The sequence below is a fragment of the Triturus cristatus genome, chromosome 7, assembly GCF_964204655.1.
Source record: "Triturus cristatus chromosome 7, aTriCri1.1, whole genome shotgun sequence".
Taxonomy (NCBI): Eukaryota; Metazoa; Chordata; class Amphibia; order Caudata; family Salamandridae; genus Triturus; species Triturus cristatus.
In genome coordinates, this window is record NC_140590.1 from 645,885,526 (window position 1) to 645,905,531 (window position 20,006).

A 20,006-nucleotide genomic window follows, 5' to 3' on the forward strand; every position below is an offset into this window, starting at 1 on the left:
GGCATAGACGTGCATGAGTGCCGCAATTAGCAAAAATAAAGGTGCGTGGTAGTTTAAAGGTAAAGCAACTAATGTAAAATTCTTGCTAAGCATGAAGTGCAGCAGCCGGCCGTGAAGCGGGGAGGAGAGGGAGAATCTTTAAAAGATAAAACACAGAGTCCATGATTGGGCGCTGCGCTGAGTCAGGAAAACAGGGCGATTTGGGAAGCGGGAGAGCGTGTCGTGCCTGCAACAGAAGCTAGGAGAAAGTCATTTAAGAAAATAGTGCTCACAAATTGTAAATACAACATACTGAGTAGCAACATATGTAACAGGGGTAGTCCTCATGGGAGGTTACAACAGGAGAATAGGAGGTACTAAGGATGGACTGCTCAACAAAGTAACCAATGAAAAAAAACATTTCCAAAAGACAGTCAAAGGAGCCAATAAAATACAAGGGACAAAAATGGGCGGAGCTTAAAGCCTATATTCTGAATACAGCATGTCTCGAAGAGACAGCAAAAGCTATGCCTAGGAGAGAGCTAATAAAAAGTATGGGAACTCTTTTGATCAAACTAATAAAGAATGGGTGTGTTGCTCTCCCATTCCTAAGCCCACTTGGTTTGTTGGTGCATTCATTAAAATGTTGATTTGTTCACACCTTGAATCGGCAAATAACTTTGCAGGAGGTGGCTCTGTTATGGTGTGTTAAGACAGATAGAGTTTTGCTGCTAACCATGTTAAAAGGTTACAGAAAAGACAAAGGAAAATATCCTTATTTTATGTAGATTTTAGTGTGTGTGGAATAATCCACTCTCCATTATTGGGACACTGCGAGGGAGTCTAGACAATTTGCAAGGCCGGGAGCAGTTTACAAGCATGAAGATCCTTTTTGAGCATGGACACATCCAAAGCAGTTTGTAGGATAGCAGGGGAAGTATAAATTGAGTAGGCATTTGGGGGGTTATTTCTATAATCTCCACCTCCTCTAAATCAGGCCCATTTAAAAGATATCACTTAGCTGAAGCACTTGTATTCACCAACAAAAAGAGGGCACGCATTAGGAGCAAAACCAGACAAAGTGATACACTAGAGTCTAGCATATTGCTTTGTCTTTTAGAGTGGCTTTCAATGGGTTTCAATAGTGATTCAGTGGGTGTCTGCAGAAGTCAAGTCTCAAACTTTACTAAATTGTTTAATCCTGGGCAAATCATACTCTCCCTGTGCCTCTGCCCCTGATGTGACAATATGCTGGTACCCTGATGGTGGCTAACAATAGAAATAAACACCAAGGGCATATTCCTAGTTTGTGCCAACTGCATGGGTTTCATGAACACACTCAGGGTTAACTGCTGTCCCCCACACCCCATTAGCCTGCTGGGCTGCACCTCCTCTCTCCCAGCTACAGACTGGCACCTCTTTCACAGGTCCTAGATTACCGAAACAGTGAGATGTGGACACCTAGCCGGGCAGCTCAAGAAGTCTCATCAAGCAGCAGAGTGCAAGATTTTGCATTTGACACCAGCTGATGGTGGGAAATGGAACATACCACCCAAATGGATGAAAAACCAACAAAATGCAGGATGGATGACCACCATAGTCGAGATGTCTATGCTCCTCAAACTCCCTACAGCTGTCTAAAAGACAGGCTGTTTTGCGCTTCTAAAATGTGTCAAGAATCCATATACAAAGTCAAGTTCATTAGTTCTGGCGTTGAAATTGTTCATCACTTTCTATTCACAGCTTCAATTTGATTCCATTTTTTGCAATTTAAATATTCTATCTTTGATCTCTGCATGTTTTAGTAGGCGTGATACGCACACTTTCTGACTATAGTACCACAACGTTTGCTGTGTAGAAATAGGTTTCTTTGTGTGTGGAAGTACACAGAAAACAACACATTGAAGAATGGAGTGTTCAATAATTTTTGTGATAAAATTAATATTGACACAAACCCTTTTCAGATATGAGGCCAAGAGTGTAATTACTGGATGCTATGGTCTTTTGCTAAATATAGGAACAACTCATTAGATTTGGAGAGGGCTCTTTATATCGAACAGCCACATCAAGATTTGGACAGCAACTGTGAGTAGTTTGTGATATCCCTCAACATGGATAAAGAGAGATTGTAAATGCATTGCAAGTGATGATGGATTTTGCCAAAACACAGTTGGTCACCTGAAATAAAAAAGGTAATCTAAAACAATGTCTTTACTGTACTGTGATTACACACAGATGAATTTAGCATTCTCGTGAAGTTCACTATAAGTTCTTAGATCATTTCAGCTGTTTACTACTTATCTCCCAAATGGGTCTATCAATGCAATGTTGCCATTGCTTCCGGTGTGCTATCGTACGTTTAGGAGGAGGAGGTTGCTCAATTTTGAGAGGGGTTGCTTAAACAATGATGCTATGCTTAGTATGATAATAGTCCTACAGATTTTTTAGTCTGTCTCTTTAGATCCTGGTGTGAGGGTAAGAAACAAATGTGGCAGGTTACATCCACAAGATGCTCCTCAAACAGACAGGTATTTGCTAAACAAGATATTTTCAAGTTCTGAGAGAAGTTTTATAGATCTGAGGAGTGTTTTGCTAGAGGTGTGTGAGATTTTCCAAACTTGAAAAGGATTTACAGGCCCACTAATTGTGTTCAGCTACTGCAGTTCTGTCCTCTTTACTGGACTAAAACACACCCCTCTCTACTGAAACTACCCAATGTTTTCTCTCTCCACCTATTTAACCTTTTGTTCACAAACAACTTTTTGTAAAAATGCAGGCTTCAAAGCCAGTACAAATCTTTTACTGTGAAGCACACAGACACTTCACAGAGTGGAATAACACTATAGGAAACAAAAACTACAACCTTAACTGTAAGTAGATGCGAGAGGTTCAACTGATGCGAGGATGTTGCCAGATGTGAAAGATTTCTCTAAGTAGGACAGCAGGTCCCTAAATTCCAAGCGAGGCTCTCAATACGTGAGATAAGTACTAAAGAAGTGATAATGGATTCTTAAATGGAAAATAGGTTGACTTGATGAATAACTGGAGGAAGGCATGCTAGGGTAAAAAAAAAAAGTTGCTATGATCAGCCTCCCATATCTAATGTGTTTCCCAAAATCTAAGAATAGTCTGCTATATCCAGTAGCGTTATTCTAGTTCCAAGAGAGGTCTCAAAAGTCCTGGAATATTCAACACAAACCTGAGAATGTAATAGCTGTATATAGAGTGTTTGGGTGAACCCAAACAAGTTTGGATGGACTCAAAAGTAGTCTGGGAGAACCAAGTACCTTGTTACATCAAAAATTAGCAAAGATGTGGTTGAGCAGATCCTTCTGTTTTTCATTTTTAGACATATGAGCAACTAAGTAAACCAAAAAGTGGCTGGGGGTTAACAAGTTTGGTCAGCTACAACAAAGAGATTAGATAATTCCAAAACTGCATTCACAGTGCCGGTCACTTTTAGGCTAAGAGTGATACAACTGCTGCTTTTGTCACTGTTCTGACACTCTTCATGTTTACTCCTGGTGTAGTCAAATGCAATCACCACTCTGGGAGAAGCCCTTTAAATTAATTGGTAACCAAAGAGTAAGGGTTTCATTTTTTAGATATACTATAGTGTCACTAGGACTCAGTAAATCTTTTAATGTAACCTCTTCTTGTAATTGTTATTTGATTACTTAGAAATGAAGTCTATCAAATGAGGGCCAAAGGTCAATAAGTGCCAGTGTATTTTCAACAAGGTCAAGACTACTTTAATTTCTAGATTATATTTATAAATCTCATCACATTTCAGTTTTTGTGAGTTACTCCAATTGTTTGTCTACTGTTCCTTGAATTCACTAAATCATGGGTACTCTGAAACATTACCGCAGTGGCCAAAAAGAATGGCCTATGGTAAGACACAGATTTGCATTGATGCCAGTAGGGTGGGAGTAGGGATTTGGAGGGGTGTGAAGTGGGCGTAGGCCAATGGTGTGGGCAGTACATGGTGTGGGCAGTGAGTCATGGAGTTATTTTGAGTGTTTAATTCCATACTGCCCTATAAATGAGCCTATAAACACTAGAAGATTTGACAATACTGTATTATGCTGTATCCGAATTGCAATACCTCTTCTGCACCTTCTCTGCTTGCTTCACTACTTTTGGAGAATCAAGTGTAAAAATGAAATAACTATATTATTGAACTGGAATGTAGTAGAACTGCACAATTCGAATCCAAAAAACCTAGAGTCAATCCCAGCTTCCACACTTGACCCAATAGTGTGATCCTAGGCAGTTCTATTTCACATTGCTGCTTGTTTCTTCATTATCAGAGATAAGAGCAAATAAAAAAACCATTAGTTCAGTGCAAAACCTTCTCTTGAATTTGATTTACTAAAATATAACCCTTCGCATGTATAATAACAACCCTGGAGACCCAGAGGAGTCTGCATGACAAATGACTTGCTTCTCAGTCCACTACTGGCATTGCTGTCAGGGTTGGAGGGGGCATACCGTTTTTACGCTCATTTTGAAAACTATCACTTCAAAAAAAAAATTCGCAATGCATTCATAAAATCTAATGTACTAAGGTGAAACGCTTCTGCAAGTTAAGGAAATACATATTTTTGTAGAGACTATCACATTTGTACACGTTCTTTGCAAGATGTCCTTAAAAATGAAAGTGATCCTGAACTTAAGTGGTGCAGGGCAGCTCGTTTGCTTCTTTTCTTTTACTTCTTTTTTTCTTTTACAGTTAGCACGTGATAAATGCTTGTCCCTTCATGATAGTGCTCTATCAAGCAAACACCAGCCCAGTGCTATTGTTCACCAGGAGGCAACACCTAAAGTCAGGAGGGCTGCAAGCAGGCCCCGGGCCATACTTTGAGTATCACTACACTAAGTGTTGTGATTGCACTTACTGTGACTAAACTCCAGGATACTGGAAGAGTTTTATTAAAATGACCAAAGCAAATCTTTTAAAATGCGGAATTGTATTAACTGCAAAGCAACTTTTGTGTGCCCATGGTTCTTGCTTGTTAATTTAGGTTGATTCCACTAAAACAGTCGAAAGAATTATGGAAAGAGCACCAAAGAGCCATCAAAAACGTGCGATTGCATATTTTTAAACAATTCATGTACACAATGAGAATAAGAACATTTAATGGGGATTCATCACGTAAAACCTCCCTAGAGAAAGGTAAATAGAGAACAAACATGAAGAGAAGGAAAGTTATCGGATTGCAAAATTGCTTGCTGTAACTAAGGGTTTGAATACATTTGCTGAAATTCAACCTTTTTAATAAAAAAGACGAATCAAATCTGTTAGCTCCTTCCACAATCTCATTTATTTCTAATGAATGAATATTCTGAAATTGAGCTAACATTTGAAATGAATGCACAGGATTGATTATGAACACATTCTACCCAGGAACTCTTATGACAAAAGACATGAACATTCAACGCACTGGCACAGATATAACGAACTTGTAGCACTGTGGTTTATTCCATTGCCTATCAACACGATTCCAATGCACTAAACAAAGATTTCTTGCCTCCTATTTTGAATCTATCATGTACATGTTTCTTTCACTTCCTTATTTGCTTCTTAAGAACATATCACAAATGGTTTAAAGTTGGATTCAATTAATAGGATAGATTATTAAAACAGTTTGTCTAGAACTTGTCAGGAATTAAACTTAGAGAAGATCTGCACATCTGTCATTTGGACAGAGGCACCGGCCAGTTAGCTCTATGATTTCTCCAGAGGTCTATTAGTAACAGCACCCTCTGCCTGAGATGTTCGAGACCATTGTCTTCATGTTTGTAAATAGGTTGAAGTAGTTTAGATTTACATAAAACATATGTTCATGTTCCATTGTTAAGAGTGCATTTCTTCAATTATTAAGAAAGTATTTTCTTTGACTATAGTACACTTGCTGTATTATAGATGTAACATTTCAGGATGCCACCACTGCTTGTTGCTCCACACACAAAGGAATTTCAAGGCTTTACAGTCTTACTTATTATGTATTGTTAGAAATTAGGTTTTTGGTCAAGGGGGGTGTGAACACTTTTCAAGCAGAAACTACAAGCCCTGTTAGGGTAAACCACAAAAAGTCACCAACTTAACCTGTGCTTACCCCTGTGGTAGATTACCACAAAAGCAGTCAAGCATCATGTAAAGTATTTATGCAGTACGTAAACATTAATAAAGTGACAACATAAAACAAGAAAAATCTCACACCAATATAGAAAAATGGAGTACAATTTAGAAAATTCTGATAAATGAGGTAGACTGGGCGCAGTCTCCACTTACCGTCAGACTTAGATGAAATTTTGAAAATAAATGTCTGACAACGTTCAAGGAAATGCAGCCGGCGGTGTCCTATGAGGAGGAGCCACATCGGAGAGCTGCTGGACAAAGTTTAAGTGAAGATTTCTACATTTTGGACTTGGTCTCTTTTTAAGAAGTTTGAAATTCATGAAGGACGAAGCTGCGTACTATAGCCAACAAGGCCTCAACAAGGCCAGATACCCCTTCTGCAAGGGGCAGCTTATCAGAATGTGCTGCTACGGAGAAGAACATGGAGGAAACTACAGTGAAGTCAGGCCGACTGATGATGCCCCTCTGCGGAACAGTTAGCAAGGTAGGTCCCGGTGTCTCGGTTCTCTAGCCACTTTGGCTAAACATTTTTTGAGGGTGAAGTTTTGCTTCTAGGCTGTTGGGCATATTTAGCACCACTTCAAAAGTTCCAGGACTGGGTGGGCACCACTTGGAGGGCTGGACTCACTTCAGACAGTGTCCAGGGTTCAAGTTGTTGGAGCTTGTTGTGTCCGTGTAGCAGAACAGGAGGCCATTCAATCCGCTCTTGGAGTCATTCTGGTAGTCCTGGGTTCAAGCAGCAAGGCAGTCCTCCAGTAGCAGGGCAGTCCTCTGAGTGTTCAAGGTAGACTTCTAGCAGCAGGGCAATCCTCTGAAGTGCAGGATAGGCCTTATGAGTGTCTTCCACAGGTCCATGAGTAAACTGAACAATGAATCTGAGGGTTCTATTTCAATACCTGGTGCCAGCTTTAAAGTGGAATGAAGTTCTGGAGTTTTCCCCAACGTATGATTCTGGAATTTCCTTCATCTCTGCCCTGGTGCTAGGATGTCTGGGGTGACAAAAGGCTATAGTGAAGTCTTTTGTGACTGTGCTGAAGCAACTCCTTGGGAATGTAAGTGGGGCTGTGCAAAGCTCTGCACCTCCCATCCTGGCAGGATGGTGCAGCCTGCTAACACCTAGTACCCCTCTGTGTCACTGTCTGGGAGAAATACACAAAGGCCAACTGCCATGCTAATCACAGTCATGTGACTCAGGATACAGTTTGTAGGCACTACATGGTAAGGACAAGCAAACGCCATCGTTCTTAAAGTGCATTTTCAGAATTGTGACTTAAAAATCAGACTTTACCATTAAAGAGTATTTTAAATTACAATTCTTTAAAAACAAACATGACATATCCACCTGTTCTCAAACAAAAGTGATCACTTATTCAAAGTAATAAGGTAAACCAATGCTATCCTATGGGAGAGGCAGACCTCACAGTAGTGAAAAATGATGTGTTGTTTGGAAACTGACTTGGGGGGGACTTATACGTATTAAAAATTGAGGCCTGGCAAGGGGTTTATTTTGCCAGGTCGAATTGGCAGTTTATAACTACTCACACAGGCTGCAATGGCCGACTTGAGACATGTTTCAATAGGCTACTTAAGTGGGTGTCACAATAAGTGCTGCAGACCCACTAGTAGCATTTACTTTACAGGACGTGGGTACATGTTGTGCCACTTTACTATGGACCTATATATACCTATATGTACATTTAATGTGCCAATCAGATGTAGGCCACTTTTTGACTATGTTTAAAGAGTGAGCACAAGCACTGTAGCACTAGTTAGCAGTGGTGCAGTGCACAAAATCCTAAAGCCAACAAAAACGAATTTCAGCAAACATGAGGGGATTAGGCAAAGTGTTTGGGGGAAGACCACCCTAAGGCAGCCAGGTCTAACACGTCGTTGGTGTTTCACTTGTTACAGGAACCGATTAGACAAGAAGCAACCATAAACCTGGTTTATATATGGATTGTAAACATTTTACTATATTCTTCAAAATTGATAGTCTCCTTGCTTTATTTGCAAAGAGTGCCAGATAATGTCCAGGTATTATTAAGGATATTATTTCCTTCCTGAAAGGTGGTATTATAGCTTACTAGAAATACTGTAGCCCTTTATGAAAGAGAATATGCAAGAAAGGTAAAGACTCTACACATTTTTAGTTTTGCCTGCAAAAGATAGGAAACGTACAATACTGAAAACCAACATGGAAAACAGGCTGTGTGTGCACAAATAATTTAATTATTAACTAGCATCTTCATTTTTTTCTTCACTAGGTGTTTGCTTTTTCACATTTTACTCAAAGCAGCAGCGTATTGGAAACAACTTTTGTGATTCCAAACATTATATTAGGGAATATTTTAAGGTTATTTTTGCTAGTTGGTCTACCTAGGTCAAAAGTACAATGATGTTGTGATACACAGCAATTGCACTTTCTCTGATAATATAATGGACAGAATTTACCATGATTTTCTGATTTGCACATGCACTTTATGAATTGATAAAGAGACAACTTAGAAATCAAAATTCATGGTGGTTCATGAAGTCAGTTTTGCATGGAGTCATCTATTCTACATGCCGAACCTACACGAAGTATCCAGTAATATTTGTAACACCTAGAAGCCTGGAAGTAAGTGTTCGGCGAGGAGTTTCAGTAGAGGGACCGGGGAAAACAATGGAAATAGGATTAACACCCAAAGGGCCATATCTTGTCTGTATTCAATAAACAGTGATAAAACACTTCCTACACTCTACATGATCCACTTTTAAAAGTGCAGTAGATGGGAGAATTAAAGTGCCACAACAGTCTCCATTTTCACGTCAGTGTAGGAAAAGAAAGTTGTTTCGCGGAAAATCATTTTCTATAGAAATTAATACGTGATTTTTAATATTTTACCCAATAACTCAAGTAGAGCCTTGTGGAATCTCTGCAGAGTTGCACTTGAAAACTGAGCATTGTTGTAGGAGGTGCTATAGCTTGTGTAATTTTAGGCCTGTAACTCAGTGGGTACACGCATATATGTTATGGAGTTGCAAATGGGGTGAGCACATGTACAGTTCTACAATCTCTACAATGCGTTCACATACATTGTTCATTATCATTACATGTGAATTAGTGAATCAAGTCAATTTACTTTAAATACATAGAGAATGCCAGATACAACTCAGTAATGTTAATAGCTGAATGCCTGTTCGGAAATATTGCTGTCTAAAAAAACATTGAGAATACTATATGACCATTCAACAGACTCTACTCTGACCCCTCCCTTCTGGTCTGTTCTGCTAAGGGCTTGTCGATATCCATGCCTAAACAATGTTAGAGAATGCATTTCAATCCGCGAGGAAGCCTTAATAGCTTACATTTAAAATGGAAAATGTTGCAAATAATCTGGAAAGCAATCTATTTTCCACTGCGTTGTGCTGCAGGTACAGAAAAAAACGGAAGATTGAAAAGAAAAAAAAAACAAGACTGGGATGATAAAAGAAGATGGAACACAAAGGTAGGAGAGCTTACAATCTCACAAATCAGTAACTGGCACAGAGGAACGAGCCAATAACGAAAATGTTATATTATTAATAATGCCTAAAAATAAGGTAATAGGAAAACAGGACTGAACAAAAAATATATAGCTAATTGTGTACCATAAGCTAATAAAGTTTTACACCAAATGTTAAAAAGTAAGTAGTGGGTGATAATTAGAAGCGCTTAAGATATTCTAGTAAACAAGATGCCACAAGATTGGGTCACAGAACAGCAGAAATAAGCAGAAAAATACTCGCTATTAAAATATCATGAATTAATATAGCTTACGGTGGATTTTCCGAAAAATGTAAAATGGCCATTGAGAGAAGCTTTGGTCCAAACAGTGCTTGGAGAGGGTTCAACGAATTAAGCGCTGTAATTGTAAAAATAAAAAATCCTCACTCACTCCTAGAGATCGTCAGTAATTATACTGTTTACAATAGCATTTAACAAAAAACAATCTTCACAAGGAACTCATTTATCTGGAAGATGCCGTTTCTGCAAGATTAGGTATGGCTTGCGAGAATAAATCAGAGGTTCACAAATCACGTTGAAATGAAAACGTACATAGTGTAAATACATGATCAAATATCTCTGATAATTCTTGTTTTTGTGTGTACAATGAATACGATGAATGCAAAATAAATTATGCTCATTTCGGCTGAAGTGAGTACAGTTTCGATAATTGTTATGTGGGCTTCCACTTCTATACATCCATACAATATTGTCTGACTGAATTGAACTAAGGTCCTATTTTAAATGTTATTCTAGTCTCTGATTTATTCACGCAAGCCATACCTAATCTTGCAAAAACCTCATCTACCATATAAATGAGTTCCTTGTGAACATTGTTTTTTGCTAATCAGCAACACCCAGTTCGCAAGGACGTATGGGTCGCTCTTGTTTCTTGTGAATACAATAGCTTTCAAGCAGCACCAAATAATGGCACGATTTAAACTGATATAGCTAAGATCCAATTTTGTGTTTGTAGATCGTTATTCACACACACCTCGGGTGCAATGAAACACAGTCAAATGCTAACTTGTTTAAATGGTTTTACGGTGAACGTAGCCACTGTACTAATCACTCAAGCCATATGTTTGATTTATAAACGAGTATTTTTTCCTAGCACACAACCTACTAAATTAAAACGTAAATATACTTTGTTTATATATCTTTTGTGGCAAATAATATTACATAATTAATAGCTGGGGGGAATGGTGTCTTCTTTTTCTGTATGTAATTAATGTTGCTGCGCTTGTATTTTTGGACTGTATTTGCGTAGCTACCAACTTTTCAGACGCCTATGTGTGACATTTCGATAGTTTGACTGCAGTCATGAGTGACATTCAACTGCCAAATGTGTGACACTTTGAGTGACACATTTTCACGAGTAAAACCAAGCAATTAATTGCATAGAATGCAATAAATATAAATAATTACACCCCTTTGAGGGCTGAAAAGCTCTAAAAATATTCTAAATATGCTGCGAAACCCCTAAAATGGAAGGTCATTTGTATTGTTGAACATCTGAAGGGAAAAAAAAGAAGAAGAAGAAAAGCATGCCTCTTATCACTCTAACTTAATCTAACTGGAAGGGCAGCCGAGTACGGTTAATGCACGTGATGCAGAGCGATCAGATGAGTGACAGCACTACTAATATAAAAACAAAAAATCATAAAGAAGAGAGTTTCAATTCGTCTGACCAGCAAAAATTAGCATGGTTTGTATTAGGCAAATAAGATTTATTTTTGGATGTTTCACTAGTTTAGTGATATTACCACTAAAATAATTATAAAAATATGTATAGTTGAGTCAGGATTACGATAAAACAAATGAACCGTTTTGTGATCAAAAAGGATATATTGTTATTAATATGAATTTTAAACATATAGGCAAGTTACATGGCGTAAACAAAAAAGCAAGAACTGGAGAACATAACACGCATGCTGTAGAACCATGAACATTTTCATCATTGCTCAGCGGGGTGGCCGCTAAATTTATGTCAATAAAGGATGCTTTTGGAGTTTGTGTATTAGAAGACAATCTTCAAACAGCTTCTATCTTTGAGTACTACTAACAACACTATAATTCTACAAAAGAAGGAACTATATTTGCAAACCCATTATGAATAAAAAACCAAAAATGTACTATTTTTTGTGTAATAGCTTTTAGTTACTGGAATTCAAGAAATTAGTGAGGCAAGTCCACATTTATATATAAATTATCTTAATAATGTTTGATTTAAACATTTCCACTGTCTTTAAGTGTGAATGGAGGGAAGGAAGAAGCATGAACGTTTGGTGCTATATGTGCAAACCTCTATGTTCATGTTGAAAGATAACAACACGTTTTTATATACAAACAATTGCAGAGCGTGTGTAACTCACGTGAGTAGGTTGGCAGTCCAGAAGTACCTGAGGAGTGTGTCTGTCAGGTTATTTGACCAGGTTTGGGGATAGGAGGTGTTCACTTGGCTGCTACAGTTCATTGAGGCAAAAGCTGTCATGAATGCTGACGGCTGAAATCATGGGCTGAGTCATATCTGTCCTGACTCCCTCAGTCAGCTATGTCTGGCTTCCCGAGGCTGCAGCAGTGTTGTGTGCCCTTCGCTGAGCCTCCTGCACCAGCCCAACAAGAGGGGAAACACTACCCTGCACCCCCGGCCACACAGTTGCCAAGTAAAAGCAATAGCATGTTGTTGGTAAAACAACTGAAGCTGGCTGGCGAAATCCATTGGGCGGTTGGTGGCTGGCAGAGAAGAGAGCTAGGAGATACACATCCTGAGCTGTGCCGCAGAGCCCGCTCGCTCTCTGTCCGAACACAATCCAGTGTCCACTCAGTAGGCGCCACTTGTCTATGGAGGCGCAGCACACAGTGTGAGATATAAGTACAAATAGAGACACTGGCGCCTGAACCAAAGATCTGCAGCACATGCCATAGGTGTGTCTCCTAGAGAGGCCACCTGAGCACCCATTTGTTTTTGCCGCGTCGCAGTGCAGAAACTATGTATTCAAGACTCTGGTAAGAGTGTTGGTCATCATAGCAACAAGTGGGCCTCCAGGCCGGCAGGCTAAGCTATAAATTGTCTGAGGCAGGCAGAGTGGCAGTCCCCAGCAGGCGTGGATCCCCTGCGAGGTCTGCTTTTTATTCATAAATATTTCTGCACCATGGAGCACTTAATCGTACCCATTGTGTCAAGGAGTTTGGTAAATGCGTGACGCATGCATTTCAGTGCGGTGATGCAGACACCAGTACTAAAATGAGTTAGTCTTATCCCTGATGCGTGGTACTTGGCAGGGCTGTATATGTATAAAAATGTCTTTAGAAGGCCTAAGCTTTCTCACTATGACACATCTCCCTGGCGTCCATCTCTCACCTCGCCCGTTTCCCCTCTCGTAGTATCGCCCTTCCATTCTCTGCTGTCTGTCTGGCTTTACAGAGCGCAACCTTCATGAACTCCTCCCACATAACTCTTTGCGGATCCCCAAAGATATGGAACTATAATAAATTCCTTAATTTGCAGTGTTGTTTGACAGTGTAATCAAAGGGAACACATGCTTGTAGAAAGCCTGTATGGCCTGTTTTAGTCAGAGGGTTGGAAGTGTAAATGAGAAGCATATCACATATGGTATCTTAAGAAATGCTTTAACTTCCTTTATTGTAATGATTTTGAAATAACTTATTTCGTATTGCACCTAAAGGTGTGTTATCTTTCATATTATACATTTCCTCTATAGTTCATTTCTACATAGGCCATGCAACTAACAACAATATATCATTTATTTGCACGATATTAAGGCACGCAGTCTGCACTGTGCGTTGTATTAAACCCAAGTCGATTTTAACTTGAAGACAATTGGTCAGGCTGGTGTGATGTGTTTTCTGGGGTGAAAATATAAAATGGCACAGGCAAGTTTATGTTGTGTCACTGGTGTTATATATATTGATATATATGTATGTGGTAGGCAAAGTATGATTTCACTGAAATAGCCTATTCTTGATAGAATTATATTATTCTCAAGGTTGTGCTGACGAGATATTGACATGCAAAGTGTTATTTGAATCAAGTAAAAGATAGTCATTTTAAGGTAGGACAATGTAGGTTTTCCACAGCCTGCTGAAAAGAAAATCTGGATTTTATTAAGGACACGGAGGCTAAGATTATGCAATCTCCTTTTATTGCCAGCTCACACAGCAGCAACAATTAGTGAGATCGTAGAACTTTCAAAACATTCTGAACATCTATATAGACTAGTAACAGGCAGCCATCTTCCTTCTTTTATTGCTGTGACAATCAGGTTCAGTTGTAGATAACGTGATCACATATGATATCCTCGTTTCAAACCCTTGGATGCAGAGTGGGTGCAGGATCTAAACATGATGATCTTTGAAATGAACCATAAATTGAAGCAAGAATATAATTTACTCTTCCATATGGTACCAGTTAGGACGGTGCCTTATGGATTTGTGTGACACAACTGAACAATGGCCCTATTTTTTTTTTTTTTAATCGGACTCTTCTACAAGCTGGGCACCAGTGGTTAGGAAATATTAACCTCCAACCTTAGGTTTGAATAGTCTTAATATTGTCCCACACACACCACAATATCTCTTTTTTCCACGCCTTATGTACCTTGATATTGAAATGCAAATTTTACTGTTTTACTTAGTATTTTTGTGTTTTATATATGTATGATCATCTAACCTCCACATTTGTATTATCGCCTGCAAATCACACTTTTATATACTCCTGTGATAAGCCCTTAAAGGGGTGCTTTTTGGTAGTACCAGTATACATATATTTATTTGAAATCAAATGAATTGCAGATCCTAAAAACTGAGCCGCAGCAAACATGCTACCCTCCACACCACAGCTCCAGAAAGAACACTCCAAATAGAAAAAGCACTATCAAGTTCAATGATATAGGCAAAAAACACAACTTTGGAAGTCTAGTTACTCACGGTAGATTGTAATCAATGCTTTTAATATCACTAGACTGACTGCACTGGCTACTGCGTAGAGGGAGGAGTATTACTTCAATATGTTCATGTGAATTAATTACTCCTCGTCCAGTCTACCGGGGCCTTCACTCTCCAGCAACAAACTGATCCTCCATAAGTTCTAATTAACACATTCTTCCCCTGTGTTAATATGTAGGGCTATGGGTTGAAGTAGTGTTGAACCTACCCCTTTCTGCAGGGTCACACCAAACATTTTGCCTTCACTCCCTTACTTTGCTGAGCCCGGTTTTGTTGGCTTTTAAGACACTGTGCACTTTACCACTGCTAAAGAGCTTATGCTCACTCCCTAAAACATGGTAAAGCCTGCTTACACCCGATTGGCATATTTAATTAACTTACCAGTCCATAGTATACGGTACAGCATGTACCCAGGGCCTGTATATTAAATGCCACAAATGGGCAGGGTATATGGCATTGAAAAAGTAGTACATGTGGGTTTAAGTTTTACATGTCCTGGTAGTGAATAACTCCTAAAGTCATTTTTCACTAATGTAAGGGCTACCTCTCAATAGACTAACAATGGATTACCTTATTTTATTTAATAAATGTGAACTTCGGGTTGAAAGCAGGTAGAGATTTGCTATTTACATTCAAATGAATCACAATTTAAAATCCTTTTTATTGGTAAAGTAGAACTTTAGATTGCAAGTTTGCAAATCCCACTTTTATAAGCTGACATTTTCCTGCCCACAATTTCTGGGTCCATTAATGGCTCTCATTAAAAATAGGCATTGGACCCAGACAGTGAATAATGGGACCTGGTGTCACTGGGAGATGGCCTTCCTGACAGAATGGCTGAGGAAAGCTGTACCCTGCACCACTTGCACATCAAAGGGCTTTGACTCCAGCACACACACAGGAACCTGACACCAGGCCTGCCATGGCTTTTGTCACCCCAGACAATTTGAAGCTCTTACCATGAGAAGAACTCTCTAAAACCAGTGCTAGGGGTAGGACATGGAGGTCTCCCCCAACACTCAAAGGCTGGCACTAGCTATAAAAAGAGGACCCTCAGAACCCCTCTTCTGTACACTGCAGGGCCTGTGGAAGATACAGAAGGGCTGCCATAAGGACTGACTTGCTTCCTGAATAAGGACTGGGCCTGCTTGCCTTCATCCCAGGCTACCCACAGTGACTCCAAGGGTCAGTTGGCTGACCTACTGTGCGAGCTACAGGGACACATGCTTCTAGAGGCCTCCTTCCAACTGTCCTGCTGACCACCTGCAACTGGACCTGCCTGAGCCCTATAACTAGCCACCGATAGAGTGAGTCCTGATCCCCAAGAGGTGTCACCCCAGGTCCTTGACCCATGGTTGGCATCGGTGGAAGCTCCTTCAAGAAGACAATGGTGAAAATCCTGAAGCTGGGCTCCTCTTGGCCTCCTCTAATGTGTACAGAACCTTTCATGCTGGAGTTGAGAAGATATGTGTAAACAAGAACAGGAAGGTTACTGTTCAGCTAGACTAACCTGGTCCCTGTACCTTATCTAGCCCATACTCAATAGCCGTCAGCCTGAACTTGTGACTTTACCCCGGTCTAGCGAAACCAGATATCTGCGAGTGGCACTTTGTGGCGCTATGTTTTACTAAAAACATTAAAAAATGAATATCTCTGGTTCTACTGATTGGATTTTTGTTTTACTGTTATTATTTGTTTTTTATCGAAATTTACTCGGTCTTTCTAAATTGGTTTGGGATTTTTCTTGTGTTGTGTTTTTACTTTATTACTGTTTGTGTACTGAATAAATACTTTACACATTGCCTCTAAGTTAAGCATGCATGCTATTGTGCCAAGCTACCATAGGGTTAAGCGCAGGTTAATTTAGTGACTTTTGAGACCTGAGCGATGTTTAAAAATGGTTATTTAAGTGTGTGGCATAATAAGTGCTGCAGCCCAACCAGTAGTAGTTCATTTACAGGGCCTGGGTACATTACTACTACGAACTTTCAAGTAAATTCAATGGGTCTACTGGGTGTAGGTCACTTTTATTTTGTTTAAAGGATAGAGCACACGCACTTAACCACAGCAGTGGAAAAGTGCAGTCACAAGAGCTAACAAAAAGGGTTCAGAAAGCAGGAGGGGAGAATCAAAACGTTTAGGGGTGAACCTGCAGAAAGGGCCAGGTCCAACACTGAGTGGGGCTTCCACTGCTTCAACCAATAACACAAATTCTTACTGGTAGCATAGGCCAGGTAGATCACGCCTGATCCAAAAGTGTGCACTCTAATGCTGACTGCATAAAGCATAGCACCACACAGAAACGGATTGCTATACGCAATACAATTCTGCATTAGACATTAAGAAGTCTAGGGAATCCATCGAAATATCTTCTGCAATTACAGTTAATGAACTAGAAGGGCGTTTCAGTTATTGAGGATAATGGAGAATGATTAGTTTCTCCTTACGCTACTTGCGGAGCTCTCAAATGGACTCAAGGGTGGGCAAAAGCATTTTTAATGGTAATATCCTCTCATGCAACATTTATGAATGAAGCCCTGCAATGCATTCCCCAGCAGCCCAGGTGACTCAGTTTTCAATCCCACAGAAGGCAGCCTGCATACTAAGCAGAAAATAAAATCCTTCCATTTGTGTTTTGGGGCATTTTCCTGCTGCATCATCTATACAGGAACCATAAACTGCTGCACAGAGGACAAGGGGACTCTAGGGCAACAATCTAAATCATACATTCTCCGACGAGTACAGATCACCTCATAGAGTCAGAAAATGGTCAAAAATAGCTAATTTAAATGGATGCTCTACAAAACTAAATGAGTGAAGATCGGTTGATTGACATGGCTATTCTTAACTAATACATGACCAAATCTATCATTCATCGCTCAACACATTTTATTTACAGACATTTTTATGCACAACTGTGCTGACTTGCATCTGACCCAGCGAGTAGAAAACCTATTCTGAATCCATTGATGCTGTGAACCCTTGAAATAGGACCAGCTACATATGCTCAAACATCATGTAAAAAACAGTAACACTGCCATTGCTGGAGCCCGCACATTTTCAAACCCAAAACACATTCTTGTGACCTCCTCCTGTTGGGTGTAAAACGTGCACGAGTGCGGTGATATCTTGCATGCGGTCACGCGTGTGCTCTCTTACAGTCCTTTCAATGTATATATTTAAGATGTGTTTAGATCTGTCAGCACGAGCATGGCCCTGGTTGTGTCGCGCTCGAGGAAAGTATTAAGAAATGCTCACGGGGTAACTGCTGTGATGTCCATGTATGGGGTCTTTAAAGGGTGGGAGCGTGAAGGTGAATGGGGATAGGTGTATACGATGGGGTTGGGTGGTAAGCGGATTCATTACTTGGGACGTACCTGTAAGGCTGCATGTGGATATTTTAATAAAGGATATCTCCGTTCCTGTGGTATTGGTTGCTGTGGTATCCGTTCAAGTGGTCTTCGTGTTATAATCATTTAGAGGATTCCGATGAGCTTTTTTTAAATTGTTGACTTGGTTACCCACCTTGTGGATTTATTAACGGAGCCCAGCGTCATTTCTATGTTTCTACACCTCCTCCCATGTACCCCCCTGATGCCGAGTCCTCCTGAGACCCATGAACATTTGTTCGTATATTTATTGTTTCCATTATCTGCCCCCAACTTCCAGTAATACAGGAGTTTGTAAACCCACAATACCAGTCACAATATTTCTATTTAGATTAACCAGAAGTGTGCTCAATATTTAATAGACAGATAAAGGTTTTGACTAGTACCAGAGACACATTTGATTATCTGAACTACTTTAGTTACCATGTAGCATCAATACAGTTCTTACTTGTAATAGAAAGGAATGTATCATTTTCAGTATACATTTACTGGAAAACAAATACAACAAATAACCACATCTCAGCAACAGACTTAGTTTTAGAAATTGGTTTAATATGAGCATAAAACCCTGTGTTTTTTGCTGCGCTTCTCATTGATTTGGTAATGCTATGATGCCATGTAAAGTTGCACTTTTATTCGGTGGCGGCTCCTCCGTTATGGAGGAGGAGTATCATCTCCCCAACCCGCTGACAGCCAGCAGAGGTAAGCATGAAAAGTAAAATGATGATAAAAACTATTTTATCATCATTATAATTTTCACTGAGCCAGAGCCAGCCGAGTCTTAGGGAGGAGCGGGGCCATCCTGAGGGACAGTGAACAGCAGGGCGGAGGAGTGGTGGGCACCATAAGTGCGCATGTGGGTTTGGACAGCTGTCTAAAGACGTCCAAACCAACATGCACACTTAGCATTTCTCCAACCTGAGCAGTGTCGCAGAGCCGGGTGGAGAAAAGGTACAGGCTTCCAGACCCTGTCTGAGCACCAAGCCCGGCCGCTCAGACCAAGCCCGGCACTTATCTCATGCTGGGTAATGGTGTTCTGAATCTGGGCAAATCACTTACACATGCCTAAAAAACGTGAAACTAGTCTGGGTAACTCTAATGCCATCAGGCGAAGTCCGCGCTCCATAAAAAATCTGCAGAAGTAAGTATAGCTAAAAGAATTCCAATTACATTGCTTTTCATATGAAATATTACCATCTTTCATCAATATTTGAGCACACATTTTCCAATATTTTACATGAAACCTAAGCGACTGCAAGGAAAGTTATACAGTGAACGTAATCAGTAGGGGTGTGCAAAATATATATAGTTTGATTTCATGTAACTAGGTGAAATTTTGGAAAAACTAAGTGAAATGCAAACATGGCAATTGGCTGGAAATACGTTCTCACATCCATTTTGGACACGAGGGAACATTTTGCGCCAAAACACAAGTACTATGAACTACAGCGATGCGCGCTCAGGTCATGTTCATTGTTCCTGCGCTTTTGCGCTATAATTTTGCTGCAAACATACATAACGTGGCATAATAGCGAGGTTTCGGGAATTTCGCTTAACAAGCACAATGCAGAGTTCCCGAAATTAAGCCAAAGGAATTGACAACAGTACACACATGACAATGACCATTGTCAATGGGGTGAAGGCGCAAATACCACACTAAGCGTGCACCAAATGGTCAACAATAAAAAAGAAATGGAGGGAACACTAGTATATTCTAAACATAATGCCCTGATCTTTAAGATTAAATCTAACAAATCAACACAAAAGGACATGAGAGGAAACAATGTATATGGCTTTAGTACTTAATGTATCTGTACAGCCGCTGAAAGTCTTAAAATAACGCATGCATTAAGCAGTATTATCATGAATTAAAGAAGAGTGATGGGGTACTCACGTCAGTATCAGGTCCTTTGTCCCCGCCTGGGCACGCAAACGTGACAAATTCATGGCACCGCTTGTGAACGACAAAACCGCAAACTACAATAAAAATATGCATCCG

The 20,006-nt window shown here is 39.9% G+C and overlaps 1 protein-coding gene across 3 annotated transcripts in view; it reads right to left on the reverse strand.

Moving 5' to 3' along the window:
* PRKCA (protein kinase C alpha) overlaps positions 1-20,006 on the reverse strand; it is a 1,238,880-nt gene that overhangs the window by 887,624 nt on the left and 331,250 nt on the right. For all 3 annotated transcript variants that reach the window (XR_014966571.1, XM_085617273.1, XM_085617272.1), the window contains exon 3: positions 19,902-19,984. Coding sequence is in view for 2 of the 3 variants with exons in the window: in XM_085617273.1 (XP_085473399.1) it covers positions 19,902-19,984 (83 nt within the window). In the remaining variant the exon portion in view is untranslated. The remainder of the gene's footprint in view (positions 1-19,901; positions 19,985-20,006) is intronic.